This window comes from Aulonocara stuartgranti (assembly GCF_965226115.1).
Source record: "Aulonocara stuartgranti genome assembly, chromosome: 18".
Taxonomy (NCBI): Eukaryota; Metazoa; Chordata; class Actinopteri; order Cichliformes; family Cichlidae; genus Aulonocara; species Aulonocara stuartgranti.
Genome location: NC_138954.1, coordinates 18,777,520 through 18,796,086, shown reverse-complemented (window position 1 = coordinate 18,796,086; position 18,567 = coordinate 18,777,520). Strand labels below are relative to the sequence as shown.

At 40.1% G+C, this 18,567-nt stretch overlaps 1 protein-coding gene across 6 annotated transcripts in view; it reads right to left on the bottom strand.

The window, feature by feature from the left end:
- LOC309694127 (A-type potassium channel modulatory protein DPP6-like) overlaps nucleotides 1-18,567 on the bottom strand; it is a 99,960-nt gene that overhangs the window by 4,820 nt on the left and 76,573 nt on the right. For all 6 annotated transcript variants that reach the window (XM_082513925.1, XM_082513926.1, XM_082513921.1 and 3 more), the window contains 16 exons: nucleotides 17,148-17,242; nucleotides 16,964-17,038; nucleotides 16,835-16,887; nucleotides 16,350-16,431; nucleotides 11,584-11,704; nucleotides 5,720-5,874; nucleotides 5,110-5,207; nucleotides 4,859-4,985; nucleotides 2,780-2,818; nucleotides 2,533-2,640; nucleotides 2,359-2,450; nucleotides 2,228-2,275; nucleotides 2,031-2,143; nucleotides 1,211-1,258; nucleotides 1,015-1,113; nucleotides 724-793 (listed from right to left, as the gene is read on the bottom strand). In XM_082513925.1, coding sequence (XP_082370051.1) covers nucleotides 724-793; nucleotides 1,015-1,113; nucleotides 1,211-1,258; nucleotides 2,031-2,143; nucleotides 2,228-2,275; nucleotides 2,359-2,450; nucleotides 2,533-2,640; nucleotides 2,780-2,818; nucleotides 4,859-4,985; nucleotides 5,110-5,207; nucleotides 5,720-5,874; nucleotides 11,584-11,704; nucleotides 16,350-16,431; nucleotides 16,835-16,887; nucleotides 16,964-17,038; nucleotides 17,148-17,242 — 1,423 coding nt within the window. The remainder of the gene's footprint in view (nucleotides 1-723; nucleotides 794-1,014; nucleotides 1,114-1,210; nucleotides 1,259-2,030; nucleotides 2,144-2,227; nucleotides 2,276-2,358; nucleotides 2,451-2,532; nucleotides 2,641-2,779; nucleotides 2,819-4,858; nucleotides 4,986-5,109; nucleotides 5,208-5,719; nucleotides 5,875-11,583; nucleotides 11,705-16,349; nucleotides 16,432-16,834; nucleotides 16,888-16,963; nucleotides 17,039-17,147; nucleotides 17,243-18,567) is intronic.

Genomic DNA, 18,567 nt, shown 5'->3' with positions numbered 1-18,567 from the left:
GAAAAGGTAAATATTTATCAGCTCGAAATGCAAACACACACACACACACACACACACACACACACACACACACACACAAAAGAACACCTTGCAAAGTCGGGGACACTTTTAATATATCCAAAACGTCTTGTTACTGACATGAAGGCTGAAAAATGGTGGAATAGTAGTGCAAAGAAACTTTTGAGCTGAGGTGAAAAAAAATGACCTAGCTCATGTAGAAAAGTTATTTATTATCCTATAACAAGTCAGGCATTTGAAATAGTTATCAGTGTTTTGTTCATTCATGTTGTTCCCAGAGTCTGATTTAAATGCTTACGGCTAGACTGAAGCCTGAAGAATCACTTCCAAACTAGGGAAATGGGATCGTTTGGGCAGAATTTAAATGAATACTGGCCTCGTAAAAAAAAACAATGACGTGCATGGCCGGCCTAGGATCCAATGTTTTGGGGTTTAATACAGTACTAAAGGTGCAGTACTAAAATGATGCACTAAAGTTCTCCTTTGAACATTAAGTAAAGTCAGTTTTAACTGCAGAACTTATGCTCACCAGACACTTCATTAGGTACTAGTACTGGGTTGGTCTCGATTTCTGTCACAGCAGAAATCGAGACCTAGTTTCCTGACATCTGATGTCAACAAGGCATTTTGATCCAGTGAACTGCTACTCACTGGGTATTTTCTCTTTTTCTAACCATCCTGACCACACATAATATTTATACTCACACTAGCAGCAGTAATGGATAGGTAGCAGTTTCTACAAATCCAGCTGGCTTCAGAATCTGCATCGTCAGAGCTAGAACAGAAAAGACAGGATCAATGGGAATCTTATAACACAGACCTTCCTATTTCTTATCAAATTACAGTGTACAGTTGTGGTCAAGACTTTAAAACCACTCATCATCACTTCTTTGAACTACTCTTTCTCGAGGGGTGAATAATTGTACATCATACATCTTTAGTGACTTTAGAAAACAATAATTAGGTGCACGTTGGGTTACACAGAGGCACACTTACTGTAGCCTTCTATGTCAATGGTTTTGTACTCCACTCTGGGCATCTGCATGTTGTTGTGTGTGTTGTTTAGTCTTTTATTTGTCTCCACGTCAAACACCTCTGCAGTTCAAGAGAAAAAACAAATTCTCAAGTCCAAATGTATTTATCATTAAACATATTTGTAGACGTGTTGTAGACGATGCAGGCGTACACTTACTCTCTTTGTCCTCAGTTCTATAGACAGCCACACTCGGTATATCTGGTCCTACAAAGAACAATGCAGGGAAAAATGATCAGCTAACGGAAATGTAATAATAGAAGTTATTGGATAAGCATGATAAAATATCACATAACAAGATGCTGATAAAAGGCTGAAATGCCTCCAGGAAGGCAATAATAAAGCCACTGAAACCCAACCCTCTGTAGCAGAATAATCTTAAAACAGCACTCTCAGCCAGCTCTGCAGTTAATAATCTACCTCTGTCCCATGAGGAAGTATCTTATTATTTCACGATGGAGCTATTCTCCAAAGATCCAATTAATGAAGAAAGCCACTGGCACTTTTCCTCTCCGATGTGATCTCCTTAAACAAATCAGCTTCCATAGAAACCTTGATGATGTTGTCCAGTGTTGAAGCCAAAAAATGTCATTGTATTTTTCTGCCGGAGTGTCTCTAAGGAACACAAGAGACTTCTACTACTAAACAACAGCTAATCATTGAGCTTTCTTCGCATAATAAATGCTACAAACGCCAAAAGTCACACAGCCTCTGTTAGTACTCACGTGACTGTTTGCAGGCAGTCAGACGAGCTGTTTATTCTTACTGCTAATCAGGAGGATCCTGCAGTGGTTTGAGGTTATCTGCTAACATCCAGTTCGATATAAGCTCTCTACCTGACATGGAGCACTAATTCAATTACACTTTCTACTGAACACGCTCTCTGAGTCTCCCAGGAGGCCTTTGCTGTCAGGAGTGTTGTTATGTAAAACCTTTCAGTCCAAGATTTCTCAAGTGATTCAAGGTAAAGGACGCTCACCTTTACAGTTGAGCAAGAAGTACTGCATGTCGTGGCTGAATGAAACATCCATATAGCCGCACTTGAACTCACAGGACAAGCAACAGCGGTTGAATGGAGCGATTGTGTCAGCACTGCAGGATGGCACAGAGTAAATAATGTACACTTGAAGCAGCACTTAAAAAAAATCACCAAGATGACTTTAACTAAAGCGCTACCTGTACAAGTGCCGCCGTTTGGGGTCATCCTCCGTGCTCAGGAAGTAACTGTGAATCATCCGAACACTGCTGTCAGATAACAAGAGAGCCAGGACTGCATTTAAAAATGTGAAAGCATCTTAAGGTCTTACATGAGGTTTCTTTCATGATTGTAGGCCAAGATCCTGGTCACATCCCAGTCTCCAGAAGTTAGGGACTGAAGTATGTCTGTGCTAGTGTTGGGCTAAAGGGAAGTAACACAAATTAGACACTCACGCAACAGGACGAAGGAAAAATATTACAAGCAAAGGTTTAACATTACGTACCAGAGATGTGGACATGGAGATGTGGAAAAACTTTCCTCTGCCACCCTGAGGGATCGCCCTGGTGAAGAAGAACTTGTATCCATCTTTGGAAAAGAGCGGCGGCTCGTTCTGAAGAGAGGAGAGAAGTTACAAAAACGTGCCTGCAGGGCTTTTTATATCTTTGTCTGTTTACGTGTTCATGCACACACGGGATAAAAAAAGAGTCTGTTTTTTAGCCAACTAGACTTCTCCGTCTTTCATCACATACCTGTCGGTGCAACCAACTCTCACTCTCATCCTCATGTTTCTGAAAAGATAAAAGGATCTGAGCTGAAAGCTTAATTCAGCAAATAGGAGGGAAATGAAAAGATACATCTCAAAAGGTTTTACATTTACAGTTATGTAAAAAAGAAAGCTTTCACAGGATTGCACAGTCCTGTGAAAGCTTTCTTTGTGCCGATATGTCGTGTTTGGTTTTCGTCAAACATTATGGCCACTTTGGTCTTGACTGTGCGGAGGACATTATCCCAGAGGTTTTGTAGTTTGTTAAGATACAACTTTGCAAGCCTAGCTGTGCAGCCGTATTCTTTTTAGAGAGAAGAGATTTTCTTCTGGCAACCTTGCAGAAAAGCTATACTTGTTCATCTTTTTCTAATTGTATCATTTTGAAATTTAACATTTAACATAGCTCTTGGATTTTTTTGACATTTCTCTGTGACCTTGGGATGCATTTGCAGGGACATCCTCACTAGAGAAGACTGGTGACTATCTTGAATGTTTTCCATTTGTGTATAATCTTTCCTACTCTAGAATGATGGACAAACAATGGTTTGCAAATTGTCTCATAGCTCTTCCCAGATTGATGAGCAACAAGAATTACTTCTCTAAAATCACTGCTGATGTTGGTCCTCCTTGGCACTCTGTTAATACACAACTGAACGCTTCAGACCAGCAAACTGCCAAAACCTCTGCTTTTATAGAGGAGCTGATGATCAATTTATCATCTGTATTTGAGCGGTGGCACTTGGCTGCTCGTTTCCATCTTAATTCCTAAGGAAGCAATAAGGGTGTACTTAATTTGTGTAAAAGAAAGCTTTCAGAAGACTGTGCAGCCTTGTGAACAATCTCTATTTCACGTCACTGTATATTCTTGCCAAAAAATTAGACAAACAAACCCAGTCTCTCTCTACTTGATGCTGTTGGCTATATATAACTATAGTATATATGACAGTGCCAGACAAGACTCTCAATACCAATCTCATACATGCAAGTGTGGCCAAAAAAAACAAAACAAAACACCTGACAGATCACAGCTGGGATTTAAACTGATGAGCTAAAGCAAGAACAATGTGACTTTGTGATGCGTGATATGAAAGTTATGGTTTGTGCACATCAGCTGGAGTCTAGAAGAAGCTTCTCTTTCAGTTTTATGTAATAGATTGGACAGGAATAATTAAAACAGTGATACACGACTTAAAGAAACCAGCATCTTTGCATAAATATCAGCCAAATGCTGGAAACTGTTGTCTCCATCCACAGTGTTTCTGAAGATCACTCTATAACTATCAGTCTACATCAGGTGTATCAGACATAAGGCCCAGGGACCAAGACTACAGTCTAGCCAGGTGGAAGCGTCTGGATAATGTTTTTTGGACTTTAAATAGTATTCTCACAATATTTTCTTACTGAAGACTGCCACCATTGGCATTCAAGCTACATCAAAGTAATTAGATAAGCAATAACAGAAAACGTCCTTTTTTCAGTATGGGAAATAATGTGAATTACTATCAATGAACTTTTTCTGTAATTTTCTGTAAAAAAACTGAGACATATGGTATTAAATGTACAGTTAAACGTCTTCAGACTGACAAAGAGGGGATTTTCACTCAAGATTAAAATGGGTTGTATGAAGCCCACCATATGAAATGTTTCACATGCCTGCTTTCTATATTGCTTATTGTGTAAAGTGAAAAAAAAGACTTTTATGGGGATTTAAATAAGCGACTGTTTCACAAGAACACAAGCTCCTTGTCTCACGCTACAGTGAAAGATATTCACCACGATGAATGCTTGTTAAAAAACAGCTGGACAATGTGTTATACATAGCAACCTTACTCTTGTAGGACTAATGGTGCCCTTGTCAGGACCTATTTTTCTCTAATGAGTATCTGCAGCAGCAGTTTGATGTTTGATTCAAAATAAACTACAGTGTTTGTGTTTATCGACATGAAAAACATGTAAGCCAGGGTTATTTCCAGTCTTCTCCCAGGAAAACACTGAATGTCACAAGTGGAATACTTTAACACAACGGGGAAAGGGTGGCAGCTAATTTCACACTTTGTTTCACCTTAATGCAGACTCCAGTGGTCGCCTCACATAGTGTCAAGATGGAGTTGTTCTGGGCTCTGTTCAGCCAGTTGACAGCCAGTTTGGTGTTGGTTGCCCATTTCACCATGGTGATGTAATATTCCCTCCTGGAAAAGCAGAAGGTGAGAACACATGACACCTCTGACAAGCAGCACTGTCTCCTTTACGAAAATATATCTCGGTGCTTGTTACTTTATACACAGCGAGGCACCTTCAGATTCAGTCACTCACCCTATCCGGGGGTCATCAGGTTTCTTCATCGCTACCGTGTGCAGAGGACCGTGGAGGCTCACCACTGACAGGTGCACTACAGGGTTTTCTTCTCCAGCCTGCAAGGAAATTAGATACCGAAGGTCAGAAGCTTCAATAACTGATCTTTTTGTCCTCTTGAGGGAAGTTCACTGACATCTCTCATAATTCTGATGCGACAAGCTTGTTAGTCACAGGCTTCTTATTTGCACACTGAATAGTCTCGGTTTGTGCCTTTCAGTCTTGTTTCAGCACGTTTAGGTCACACAGTTTATTATCAGTTTCTTTAAAACAACGGCTCATTTTAATCACAAGCTCTTTTTGGATAACGGGGCTTAAATGAAACATTACATGAATGTTCTCCCTGAACTGCATATTAAGCATCGTAATTAACTTCTTCCTCTAAATCTGTCATGGACACAGGCTTGAACCATTGACTCCTTCTCAAAGGACCAAAATATTTTGCCCATAGTTTATTAATCTTTTGGACAGATCACTGATGAGCAGAGAGAAATGAGTCTGAATAGACCTGCATTTTCATTGTAAAAACTATGAATTCGTTAAGCTGTAAGATTTGCTGGTCGGGACTTGCCTTTGGGTAATGATAGTCAAGACTCGCGGGATATGGCGCTCCAGTAAAAAACGGCACTTCCATTTTTGGCACCAGCGTGTCATTGATGGTCATGTAGGCCAAACGCAGTCCATCTGGAGACCACCAGTGAGCTATGTGGGTCTGCAGGATCTCCTCTGTAAAACAAATCAACAACATATTATTAATATACATTTCTAAACGTGGCAAAATACTGTAGTTCAGTCTATTACTGGCGTATTCTCCTTGAAACTGGTTAATATACCCAATTATTCGGGCAGTGGGGTGAACATCTTTTCTTAACAAGAAAAACATGATTATTAGAAAAGGGCTCCATACTCGCTCTGCTTGTATTTCAGTCCAAGAGTTTTCTTTTGCCTGTGGGTGGCATTTAACCCAGCAGGGGGCAGAAGAACTCTGTGAAAAGCATGTTCCAACACAGACTGATCAGTCCAGCCTTGATGAGGACATTTTGATTTTGTTTTCCAACTAGCCAATCTTGTTTTTTTGCTGTCACAGCTGGCAAAGGAAGCCATTCACACAGAATTTGATTGAATTTTCACTCTATGGCAGAGGGTAATTTGTTGCAGTGCAGCTTGATTTTTCGAGGTCAGCGCCCGAATAAAACCAGCAGAGACTCTAAAAAAGCACAATTCAATGAATCTATTGTTTTATGAAGGCCAAAGCACTAAAAAGACCTCTGTTATGAAGCTCTGCATAGATGCTATAATTTGTTTCCACATAAAGATGGGATAGTTATCCATTTCTCACATATTCTCTGTGAGAAATCAGTGGAGAGGTTGACTGTGCAGCTGATGTTTCCCTCTCTTTCGGTTGCGGCTGGCCAACCCTCCAGTCACAAAAGAGACGCCACATTTTCGACCAAATTCCACAGATCTGCAGACGTTAATGACATGAGAAAAGACAAACCCACGCGCTGTACTCATACGAGAGCTCATCTATTCCACCTCCCCAAACCTGCAGCTCGACAATTCATTGTGAAAGTCTTTCCAGCATCTCATGACTTCACTATCTTTAATCTCCTGATCAAAGGTAGAGCTCGTGTTGGTTGATGCTCTCTTATGACAAGTGTGGAATTATTCCTACCACTATTGATCAGCATCAAAGGCCCACACATAATTATTCCTGTCTGAGAACTGTTTAAGCCCACAAAACTACGTCTGAAAATCAAAAGAGAATTGTGATGCTTTAGCAAAAATGTGAATCATTAAATATTCCACTTGATATGATAGTTCGTACATAGAAATTGCATGTTTTCTTCAGCGTGATGCACAGCCCCTCATTTCTTTGCATTTTGGCGTGATCACCATTATTCTTTCGCACAGCCTAAACTCTCTATATTTGTCCATTTATATCTCTCGTTCAACACTTAATTTTATATGACTGCTTTGTCGTCTACTGTATACACGCTGCTATGACAATACAATTCCCCTTTGGGATTAACATTGTTTCAATAATGTTGAGATCCAGGCCATGAGGAGGCCAATCCATTACTGATAGTGTTCAAATGTGTTTGTTTTTGCTTTTTTTTTAATGCAATCAAAGAACTGGGAATATTTTTACTGCTCTGGCCGTGTGTTTAGGGTCATTGTCATGCTGGAAAATTAAGCTGTTGCTATTGACATGCCTCCCAGATTATGTTGGTGAATCTATAATTTGATGGCATTTTTCTGTGTCCATCATTTACCATGTAATCAGTTTTGACAAGATCCACAGCAGTGAGTGTCTGCTGGCTGTAGACACTAACTGTTGGGAATCTCTCCTCATGATTTGAACTAAAAATGTAAAATTTGCATGAATGGCTCCATAAGACCTGTTGCTATTGATTTTGTCCAGTTCTTGTGTGATTTGATATACCTCAGCCTTTTCTCCATGTTATCCCCCCTTCGTGACAGCCGTCTTTCCGCTGAGACCCGATGAGGCTTCTGATTTTACTGATCATCTGTTTTATAGGGTTTTTTTTTATATACTCCTTTTTTGTTCCTGCACTTTTTAAGGACATGTTGCACACCATGCTGAGATATCCCAAGTTTCCAGCTAACAGCTCTTTGGGAATCACCTTGCTGGTGGGAAAAAATACTACTTTATGGCTGTCAAACTGTGTTATCTTTGGCATTTTCATAGATGCAACTATGAAAATGAGAAAAGCTGGAGATTTGTCCCTCAAAACCATTTTTTTTTTTAAATAAATGACAAAAAAGTCTGACTCCTTGGAAGTAAAATATAAAGAAATGAGGGAAGGCTCAAGACTTTTGCACAGTACTGTGAGATTTAAAATGTATATACAGTTAAACACCTTAATAGATGTTTAAAATGAGTAGCATTTCCTTGAGCCCTTATAAGTAAATTCAATGAAAAAACAGTAAAAACATTTTAAAGTTGAATGTACAGCCTTCCAGAAATGAGGCAACCTCACCTTGAACCACATTCATACAACTTCTGCCAAATCCTTCTGACCTGAAGAGCACAGTGTGCACTGTGAACACTCCAAGAAATGCGTGGGAAATATACATAAGCTGCATCGTCTCTGTTTTTGTGAGACAGTGTGTTATCCGCAGATAAATCCTTACAACACAGCAGGAAAACACAGCATGCAAATCTTGCTTCGGCTCTGGTAATGGATTACTTCTTTCATGTCATCTTCTGTGTCTCCAACAAAGAAATAATCCCATTAATGAAAAACCGATTAGAGCCGACCCTGAAGCAGTTCATGCACTGTAACAGAATTTCTCTCGTAATAATTGGCATTTTGTAATTATATTTGCCCTGCATTATTATCCCGGCCCCTCCTCCCCCGCAATAAATCCACAATTAATAGAAATAACAATGCAGAAGTCTAAATAAAATTACCTTCAAACTTCAAAAGATTATTCTCAAACATGACAATGCATCTGTAAACAAAACCGTAATCAAGAGGTATGTAATTACAATGTCTGTCCCACATATGCTGTAATCGGGAAATGTCTCATATTAAATCGCAAATATGTTGGCTTTTGAACATCTGCTGAGTGAGATTGCAGCGCTGCAAACATGAATTAATTAAAATTGCCAGAACGCAAACGCAAGCTATGCGAAGACTAAAGGAGGAGGTGCGCTGAGATGTAGCCAGCTGCGTGCTTTCAAATGGAATCACGCACACAAATACACAACACGCCGTAGGGAGAGGCAGGTGTCAAAAGACTGGATTAAAATGGTTTTCAAGTGTAGCCGTCGAAATGCAGTACATATTAAAAAGTTTCTTGAAGCCGCTGACCTAAAGTTTACTTTCATTCTTGTGTTGTTCAGGCGGCAGGCTGGGAAAATACACAAAACAACCTCACAAACTAACACCCAGCAACAAACAGCAGGTAGATGAAGTTAGTGACTACCTGGTGAACATAATGAGTGCATACCCAGATGTGGCAAGCAGCTGTTGGGAGCGAAAAAAGCTCTATAAATCTTCCGTGGGCAACACTACCTGTAGCATCAAACAGAAGACACAGCTGGCAACTGAATTAGCTGGTGAACCCAACAGAGCACATAGATGCTAAAAAGAAAGATATTTGGGTTTCAGTAAAGAAAAAAACCCAAAAACAAGTGAATAATAAACTTGCCTTCACCGGCTGGATAGAAACACAACTGGAAGTAAATGCACATGTTGTTATTATGACTTCAACGTGATAACACTGGAGGTGGAAGTATTTATGGCTTATTTCTACTGTATCCAACAGTCCAAAAAACAACTAAAGAAGATTTAAGAGGAAATCTAGATGCTACAATTCAGTTCACTTCAATTTTATTTATACAGCACCAAATCACAACAACAGTTGCTTCAATGTGCTTTATATTGTAAAATAAAGACCCTGCAATAATACAAAGAAATGGAGGAAACACCGACAATCATACGATTGACTTGAGCAAGTACTTTGGTGACAGTGGTGACAGAAAAACTCCCAACAGGAAGAAAGTACTAGTAGTACTACTGTACTACTAGTACAGTAGTAGACATGCATACCCTACAGTAGTACAGTAGGGTGCAGACTATTAACATGACAATCTTTAAAGCAAAAATGAACATGTTTAAAGGCTGTTAAATGGTCTCTATAGCTACTTGAATTAAGTACATCCATACTACCTCTATGGGAAATATGAGGGTAAGTAGCAGCTAGATGCTGCTAATCAAATGAAATTGATTAAATGATCAGCAGCAACTCTCAACACAATGCCACAATCTTCCCAGCAGTGGAATTTTCAGCAAATTCACCCCAAAGTCACGCTATACCAAGCTCAGAGAAACTGCAAAAAACCAAGAGCTAAATCTCAGATTCTAAGGGCCTCAGCTAGCATGTTAAAAGTTAAAGTTTCTGACAGTACAAATAGATAAAGATCGAATGGTTATCTTCGGAAAGGTCAAAGCCTCTTCTCTTTAAAAAGAACATGGCAGACCAGCTTAGGTTTGCAAAAGTGCATCTGAGCAAAACCCCCAGATTTCTGGAACAATGTCCTTTTGACAGATGAGACCAAAGTGCAGATGTCTGGCCATAATGCACAGCACCGTGTACTGCAAAAACCAAACACAGCATATCAGCACAAACACCTCATACTAACTGTCAATTGCAGCCACAGGGCATCTTGCAGTCACTGAGTTGACCACAAGCCTCTCTGTATAGCAAAATGTTGTCAAATCTGAACAGCTGAAGCTTGGCCAGAATTTGGTCATGCAACACAACAAGCACGAGCAGTAAATCTGCAACAAAAGGGCTGATTAAGAAAAAAAACCCAAGGTGCTGCAATGGCCGAATCAAAGTCGAGACCTCAGCCTGATTGAAATGCTGTGGCAGGGCTGTAAGAGAGCTGTGCATAAACTAATACCAGCAAACCTCAGCGAACTGAAACAACCTAATATTGCACAACATTGCAAGAAAATGATAAATTTACAGAAACATATTGGGGCTAAAGCTCTTTCTTCAAGCTATTGAATCATGGGCTGTGCTTACGTGTCAAGACAATTTTACAGAGGGTGATTAATTTTCTTAAACATGTGTAATATTACATGTTTGGCCACTGTGAGTGACAGCTAGGTGGTATTTTGTTCTGTTCACCATTCGGCTCTTTTCAGACACAGAGCCGGATGATTTTTCTAGTAAGTAGGTTTTGTTTTAGGCTTATTTGCTAGCGGGTGACCACATTTTATGTCTCTAATGGACCTTGCTGAACAAGCTAACTGGGCAACACTTGCATTAGTTAAAACTGTCCTTATGCTACCCTATCAACAGAATATGTCCATGTCTGATTTTTAAAAATCCAAATCGCACTGAAGACAGAATTTCTCAGACATTTTAAAAATAATCCAGAAATCAGGGGACGGCATTACAGTGACTATGTCCATCTTTTCTATTCAGTCTATGCTCTTGGCGCAACAAATCCTCAATGTGAGAAAGAGAAAAAGCTGGACAGACCTCTACAGATTCCTCACCTAAACCCCATGCAACAACACTGGGCTGTTAAAATCAATTCAAATGCAGTCAACATCACAGTCCAACCTCACTAAAGCCCCTGTGGCTCACTGGGACAAAATCCCCATACCCAGCATCTGAAATGTTGTAGAAAACCTTCCTGAAAAGCAGAGACTTTATAATAACATATTAGCTGGCCTGGTTTCGAAATGAGATGTGCACTGAGCCCTTGCAATTCATTCTCAGAATCCATAATTGAGTTCAACTTCAACCACTCGTTAAAGATGAAAGAAATCCGTCTTTGATCTGAACTCTGAAGAAAATTCCAGCATTTGCAACATAAAGGACTCAATATTATTTCAAGTGTTGTTGTATTTTGGTACGACCTTTTTTTTTTTTAAGTCATCTTACCCTCATACAGCCAGTCAGTGAGGCCATTGAAGACAACTCCTTCTTTGCCAGTGGACACCAGGCGGATCGCTCGACTCTCTACAGTCGTTCTGTAGTAGATGTTGTTTTCGAATATGAAGACCTGGACAAAAAAAGGTGAAAGAGTAGCCATCATCATTAATATTTCTTGTACTTTTGCATTAAAAAAAAAAAGAAATCTTTAAGCCAAAAATGTAAGAGGTTTTTTTTTTTTGTAATAACAACACAACATTATCTTAATCCAAGCTGATACACTCTCAGTCAACACCTGCTTAATGCACGAGTGTTAAAAGAAATCTCCCTCATTATAGTTCACACTGGGTTCCTCTTCAGCTCAGCATGAAACCATTTCTGTTGCTAATCAAGGCGCTGGAATCGGCTTTGGCCCTGCAGGCACACATACATTGCTAAAAACATATGTAGATGCCAGCTGATGACTCCCCCGCCTCCCGCCTTGCTCATTGAGAACTCCGCGCTGTCTGCAGGGGGTCGGCCGGGATTGAGCTAAATTGCTGGTTATACTGCTGATTTAAGCCTCTGGCACCCACAGAGGCATCGCCTGAAGGAATTTAGACGCATCGCTGTCAGATGAGCGTGGGACACTTAAAAACCTCTGTCTATAAACTGTGATTTCACCGCTTCAACAGGTGCCAGTATGAAGCAGATGAACGCAAGACTGTCTGATGTCTATAGTTCAGGTCGTGATGGTGTGACTAGCCTGTCAGCTGTACCCTCTTCAGTGAAATTTAAGCCTCACATCACTCATAAGATGGAGGAAAACAGAAAGACAGAAGTCCTTTTAGCTCTGATCTTTGGATGCTATTGAGCAAATCAAAGTTTTATATTGTGGGATTAACATCTGAGGAAAACAGATCAATGCAGGGCAGTGTAAAAAGGAGGGAAGCTGGCAGTTGGCGAGTGTTACAAAGCAGCCGTGGGACAGGATTCAAAGAGTTACATAAAATAAAATAAAAAACCCTCAGCCAACCAAATGATTAAAAGACATGCATTAAATTTCAGGGTTGAGATTTACTTTTAGAACAAAACTGATACAGTCATAAATAATACTGAATGGACTCTCAGAGCTACAATTGTAGGGCATCCATATCTGGATTCACACTCACTTGCTTGGTGATTTTTAATGTTCAAGGGAATTAGATGAGAGAAAAGAGTGAAAGTGCAAAAAGCCAAAAGATAGCCATTTCAAAAGGGCAGAGATGAAAGCAGCAACATCAAAGCTACCTGAGCAGGGCGAGCAGCATGGTTGCTCATTTGTGCTGTTGCAGTTGCATGCTGGGATGTGTGCTGGTGAGCGAGAAGTTGCGAGACGTCTAATTTTGTCAAATAAAACTTCCACTGGTCATTTTCCCTTAAATCCATCGTCTTATTTGTGTCAATACAATCTCTTTTCCCGCTCTATGTGTGTGTATGAGTGTGTGTGTGTGTGTGTGTGTGTGCGCGCATTGACCCAGCCTCACTGATTGCACCGTCATGGTGGAGTAATTGCTTGTGGTTTAATGAGGGGAACGTCACAGGATTCATCTCCTGGCTCCTCTCACTGTACATCTGATGCTCGGCTGCATGCAGGCACAGGCACAAACACACACGGCACATTTTTCTGTGCTGATGAAACACTTGATGATAAATTGCTCCACTTCTGATAAACTTAATGGGAAATCATTATATTCACAAACTGTTATGGGAAAAAAAAAGAAAACACATCTCCGGGTCACAGAGAGACAAAAGACGAGAGCTCATCTCATTTTTTTTTCCTTTCCTGCACAACCTTGGTAGTTCATTAAATCAAACGCAGAGCTACAGTAACAGCTATGCGAGAGGAACAATCAGATACATTATTACCATATGCAAATTCACCTGCTTTCTTCCCTCGGCAAAAGGCAAACTCTCATCACACACTTGAAATGTTAATATTTTCTCACAGCCATGTATCTGTAATTTAAGCAAATGATACGATAAGAGCAATTACAGCACAAAGGAAAAGCTTTGAAGTAAAAGCCGATGAAACGTGGGGCCGTAACTCGTTTAAGGAACACAATCTAAACAGAAAAATAATTTAAAGTCAACAAGGGAAAAATGGAGTAAGTGAGAGAATGAAACAAAACACCATCAGGTGCTGGATCGATGAAACTTTTAAGCTCAGTAAAAGACGGGCTAGCATTTTTCATACAACAAAACCAAGATTGTGTCAACACAATCTAAATATACAGTTTTGTATAACATAAAAAGGCTAAATGAAGAGCTGTGAGAGCACAGAGCTGTTTAAGAAGTCTCTCAAACAAGTGTTGACAAAACAACATGTCGCCCAGCGCAGCACTGTTGCTTGCTAACTTGTTTTTAATAGTTTTTAAACAATAGAAAAGCTCAGTAAGGAATAAGCCATAATGAGCTTCAGCTAAGCAGGTAAATTGCACGACAGATTCAGCGACGTTCCACGTTTTTCTTTCAGGATATATAATGACAATAGGCAGTTGCAGGTAAGCATAATCATTACCAAGAATAAAAAGATACACAAGTTAATGAGGAAACTGTGCCACTAACGATCGAGAACCAGGTTTTTTTTTAGTGTTTTGTGATCCTTTATAAACTTTATAAAGTCGCTTACTGCTGCCATTCCTGGATGGCAGATCACTAAGAATCTACTAGGATCCTTGAAACATGATAACCAACAGTCATCAACCATAAAGAAACTGGATAACCATGCCCCCCTCAGTGATGGCTTTCTGAAAAAAGACAAACTCCAAGTGATGAGTGCAGCTGTGTCACAGAAAATTGCGCATGTCAAGTGCATTATTCCTGCAGTGCTTCAAGTCACTGGAGAAAAATGATGCACAAAAGTATGGATTCTATTTTTGGAGACTCTACATGTTGTAAACAAGTCTATATGACAGTGTGTTCAGTGCATTTTGTATGGTCACGAGATCAAACCAAATATATTTACATACATACATACACATATGTAAAATCCTTTTGGGGAATTAGAGGACTGTAAATGTACATTATATTGCCAAAAGTATTCACTCACCCGTTGAAATCTTTGAAACCAGATGTTCCAAACACTTCCACTTCAAATGGATGGAATGAATTTGAACTGTTGCTTGTAGACTGCTTCTACAAGCATTTATAAAGCTATGGAGCTCGGTGAGTCCCAGTGACAAGAACTCTTAATGCTTCAGTATACCAAGACATTTTGGACAATTGTATGCTCCCAGTTTTGTGGGAACAGTTTGGGGATGGCCCCTTCCTGTTCCAACATGGCTGCACACCAGTGTACAATGCAAGGTCATTAAAGACATGGATGTAGAAGAACTTGACTGGCCTGCACAGAGTCCTAACCTCAACCTGACAGAACATCTTTGAGATGAATTAGAGCAGAAACTGCAAGTCAGGCCTTCTTTTCCAACATCAGCGTCTTACCTCATTGCTGTGTTTCTGGAAGAATGGTCAAAAATTCCCATAAACACCTCTAAACCTTGTGGAAAGCTTTCCCAGAAGCGGTGAAGCCGTTATAGCTGCAAAGGGTGGACCGACATCATATTAAACCCTATGGATTAAGAATGGGACGACACTCAAGTTCATGTGAGCGTGCAGCTAGACTTTTGGCAGTATGGTGTATGTTAGATATGGTTTCCTAAAATAGCTGATTTTCCATAAAAAATTATAGAACAGCTAAACAAATCTCTTGCTTCTAAGATCTGAGTCACAGCTCAGAGTTTTCATTATAAAAAAAGTTACAGATTGACCAACAGTATTTGACCTCTACTGAAGTCCATTAAAAACAGACAACTATTTTAATATTTGAGTGTTTCATTGAAAAAATAGTTTTAGTGATTCACAATAGCTGGAACTAATCCAGATACCTTTTTTTTTTCTCAGTAGAGCTCATTTTAAATCCCTTTGTGTATGGAGAGACACATCTTTTAACTATGCTGAATCCAAGGACTTCTGTTTGAACATCATCATGGAACTATTTCTGTACTCTTCATGTTTTAAAAGGTAAAAGCAGCAAAACATGTTTTTCTTTTGTAAAAAAAAAAAAAAGGAAAAAAGAAAAAAGCAATTTTCTGTCAGTAAACTGAATGGAAATTCCAAATAGTGAGACTAAATTGAAGATTAAGAATTTGTTTCCATAATCATACAGACTGTCTCCAAGCAACGGGATCCTTGTACATGAGCTGCCCCCAAACGTGGCTGACATCACAGACCAACACGTGTGGAAACACGTGCCTGCTGACCTTTGTGCAATGCAACCCTTTGCTCATTGCCGTAACCTTGAGGCTTATCTCCAGTCCTACACCCTCAAACATTTGAAGATGTGCCAGAAAGCCAACATATCCTCACCATGCTGTGGTCTAAAATGAAAACAGGCACATGCACACACATCATTGCTGTGTGTCTACTGCTCCTCTCCCAGCAACCTCATACTGCCCAAGCCAAGGGTTGTGCCACCAAGATGCCATCTGCCACTGTGTCTCTCACCGGCTCGCGAGCTGTCACAAAGCAAAGATCTTCTTGGCTGACATTGATGGAGGTCAAAGCAAAGGACGTTCACCTAAGAGATCTAAATGTGGTCATTACAGAGTGCATAAACCTTATTACCACAAGGTTTGGCTGTGCCACTGTGACAAGCCACTGCTGTGCCTCCTCTGTGAGGGCAGACTGATACTGACAGATCTCTACCTGCGAGCTAGAACTCAGGGAGTGTAATCCCAAGGGTACAGGCTTCTTACCAGCTGCTGGCCTTGGGGCCCCCATCCGGCAAACTGCAGGAAAGCTTCATGCACCTCAGGGGGATTTAAAGGCCACGTTTCCCTGTGAAGACAACACATCATGAGAACATACTTGCTGGTTTGTATACTGCATGCACATCACACGTGTTATATGCCAATATAAATGCACAGTCAGACAAAGAAGTCGTGTGCTTTTCAGCCTTGTTCCCTCACTGTAGGTTTCATCAATCAACCATGTCCTTTTTTTAGCACAAGCTGACTTTGCTTGGCTCGCTACAAATACAGAACAGTAGGGAACTAAGCAGACATAGATGGATGAAAGGCTAAAAAACAGGCCAAAAAGCTTCGCCCCAAACTAAAGTGAATTAAAAAGCATTCCCATAAGATTCTAGAGTACGCAGGTAAATGGCGCTGATGTCAGTGCCAGGCTACATATGGTCAGAGTAAAGACTTGTCGAGGAAGAGGACAGAAAGTTTGTACTTACTGTGTCACGAGACTGTAAATGATGTACTTCGCCTCATAGGAGTGTTGGTATTTCTGTGGAAGAAAACAAAGTTGCGGTCAGGAAAGGACAAAGTCTGAGAAAACAAAATATTTCAGCTAGATTTCTCACCGGTTTTACTTCAAAGGCAAACAGCACATGTTGCATGTCTGGAGACACTTGGTACTTGGCAGCTCTGGATCTATCCTGGATGGGATACAGACAAAAATACAGACACACTCACATCAGGAACACACTCAGTACAGCAGCAGCAGCAGATAGTAAAAGTTACTGTTCTTGGAGAAAATGTACTCACAAACAGCTGGTTTGGAACGACAACCCTTTGCTCCAAGGTGTCAATGTTAAGCTGGACAACATCCCCTTCCGCTGTACGATACAGCAGCTCATTGTCTTTGAATGAAAAACAAACACCAGAGGGTGAGATGATATTTCATACAGTTCCTGTTCCCAGATACAGACAACGAAAGTGCAGCAAGTATGGTTTTCCTGTTGTGTAATAATTACTGCGACAGGTCCCACCACAAGGGCAGTTCTCAGTATATACACTACAGGGGCAAAAGTATAAATCCACACCTTTAATCCAGTGTTAATTTTCCAAAGGGCTAGCCCCCTTGGGAAAAACTGGAAAACTGGGACTGTTGTGGAGGGTCCACGTCATCTCAGTCTTTGTATTCCGGTGTTTTCAGTCCTCTTGCCACAGGTGTATACGATCAAATATCTAGCCATGAAGCCTGCCTTTACAAACATCTGTGAAAGAATGGCTCTTTCTGAATTCAAGTGTCGTACTGTAATAGAAGGGCCACCGTTTGTGAAATTTCTTCCATCCTAGAGACTTCTCAATCAGCTGTAATTGGTATTATTGCAAAGCAGCATTAACATCAGCACAAAAACTGCATGCTGGGAGCTTCATGCCATTGGTTTCCATGGTTAAGCAGCTCCAGTAGGTGTAATATTTAGGTAGCCTGGTAGTACATGACTACCTGTAGACAGAAGTTGTCAACACAATAACAGTTTAAATAAAAGCATGGGTTTAGTATGACTACTAATTAGAAATAATGTAGTAATGACCACCTACACCACTCCACTTTAGTATCCAGTTTAACCTACAATTTGCCAAATGTTTTAAAATTTTTCTTGGATGATTTTTTGAGCACTTTGGGAACATAGAGGTGAAGCACAAAGACTGAAACTCAACATCATTACTGTTTAAGTTGATATGACAACATTACTCATCATTTATTTATGCATCCAACAGTTACAGAGCAATATAAATAACTTGGGGTTCATGGGAATATCTCTTTTTAGCCATCAAAGACTCAACCAAGTTCACCAGCTAGTTGCTTGTATAAATTAAGGTTCCGGGCAGGTTATGTACAGCTAAGTGTTTTTAATGAAGCCAGTTGTAATTTAAAGCAGCAGTAAGCTGCCAAACAGGCCTTTCATCTGTTTTATATGAAAACTACAAGGTTTATCTTATGATCTAATAGTAATGAATTACGTATCTCCCGCTGGTCAGTGTTAGAAAGGCTCTAAGTATTCAATGTGCCAGCGACCTTAGGTTAGCACTGAGATTCATGTCTTCTTTCCTCTAAAGGGAAGTGTCTGCTGTACTAACTGTATTTTCTTCATCAGCCTGAATATTACAATTCACAGACTTGCATATCAATATCCTAAAGCTGATAATATCTGATTATAAAGATATAATAATAATAAAA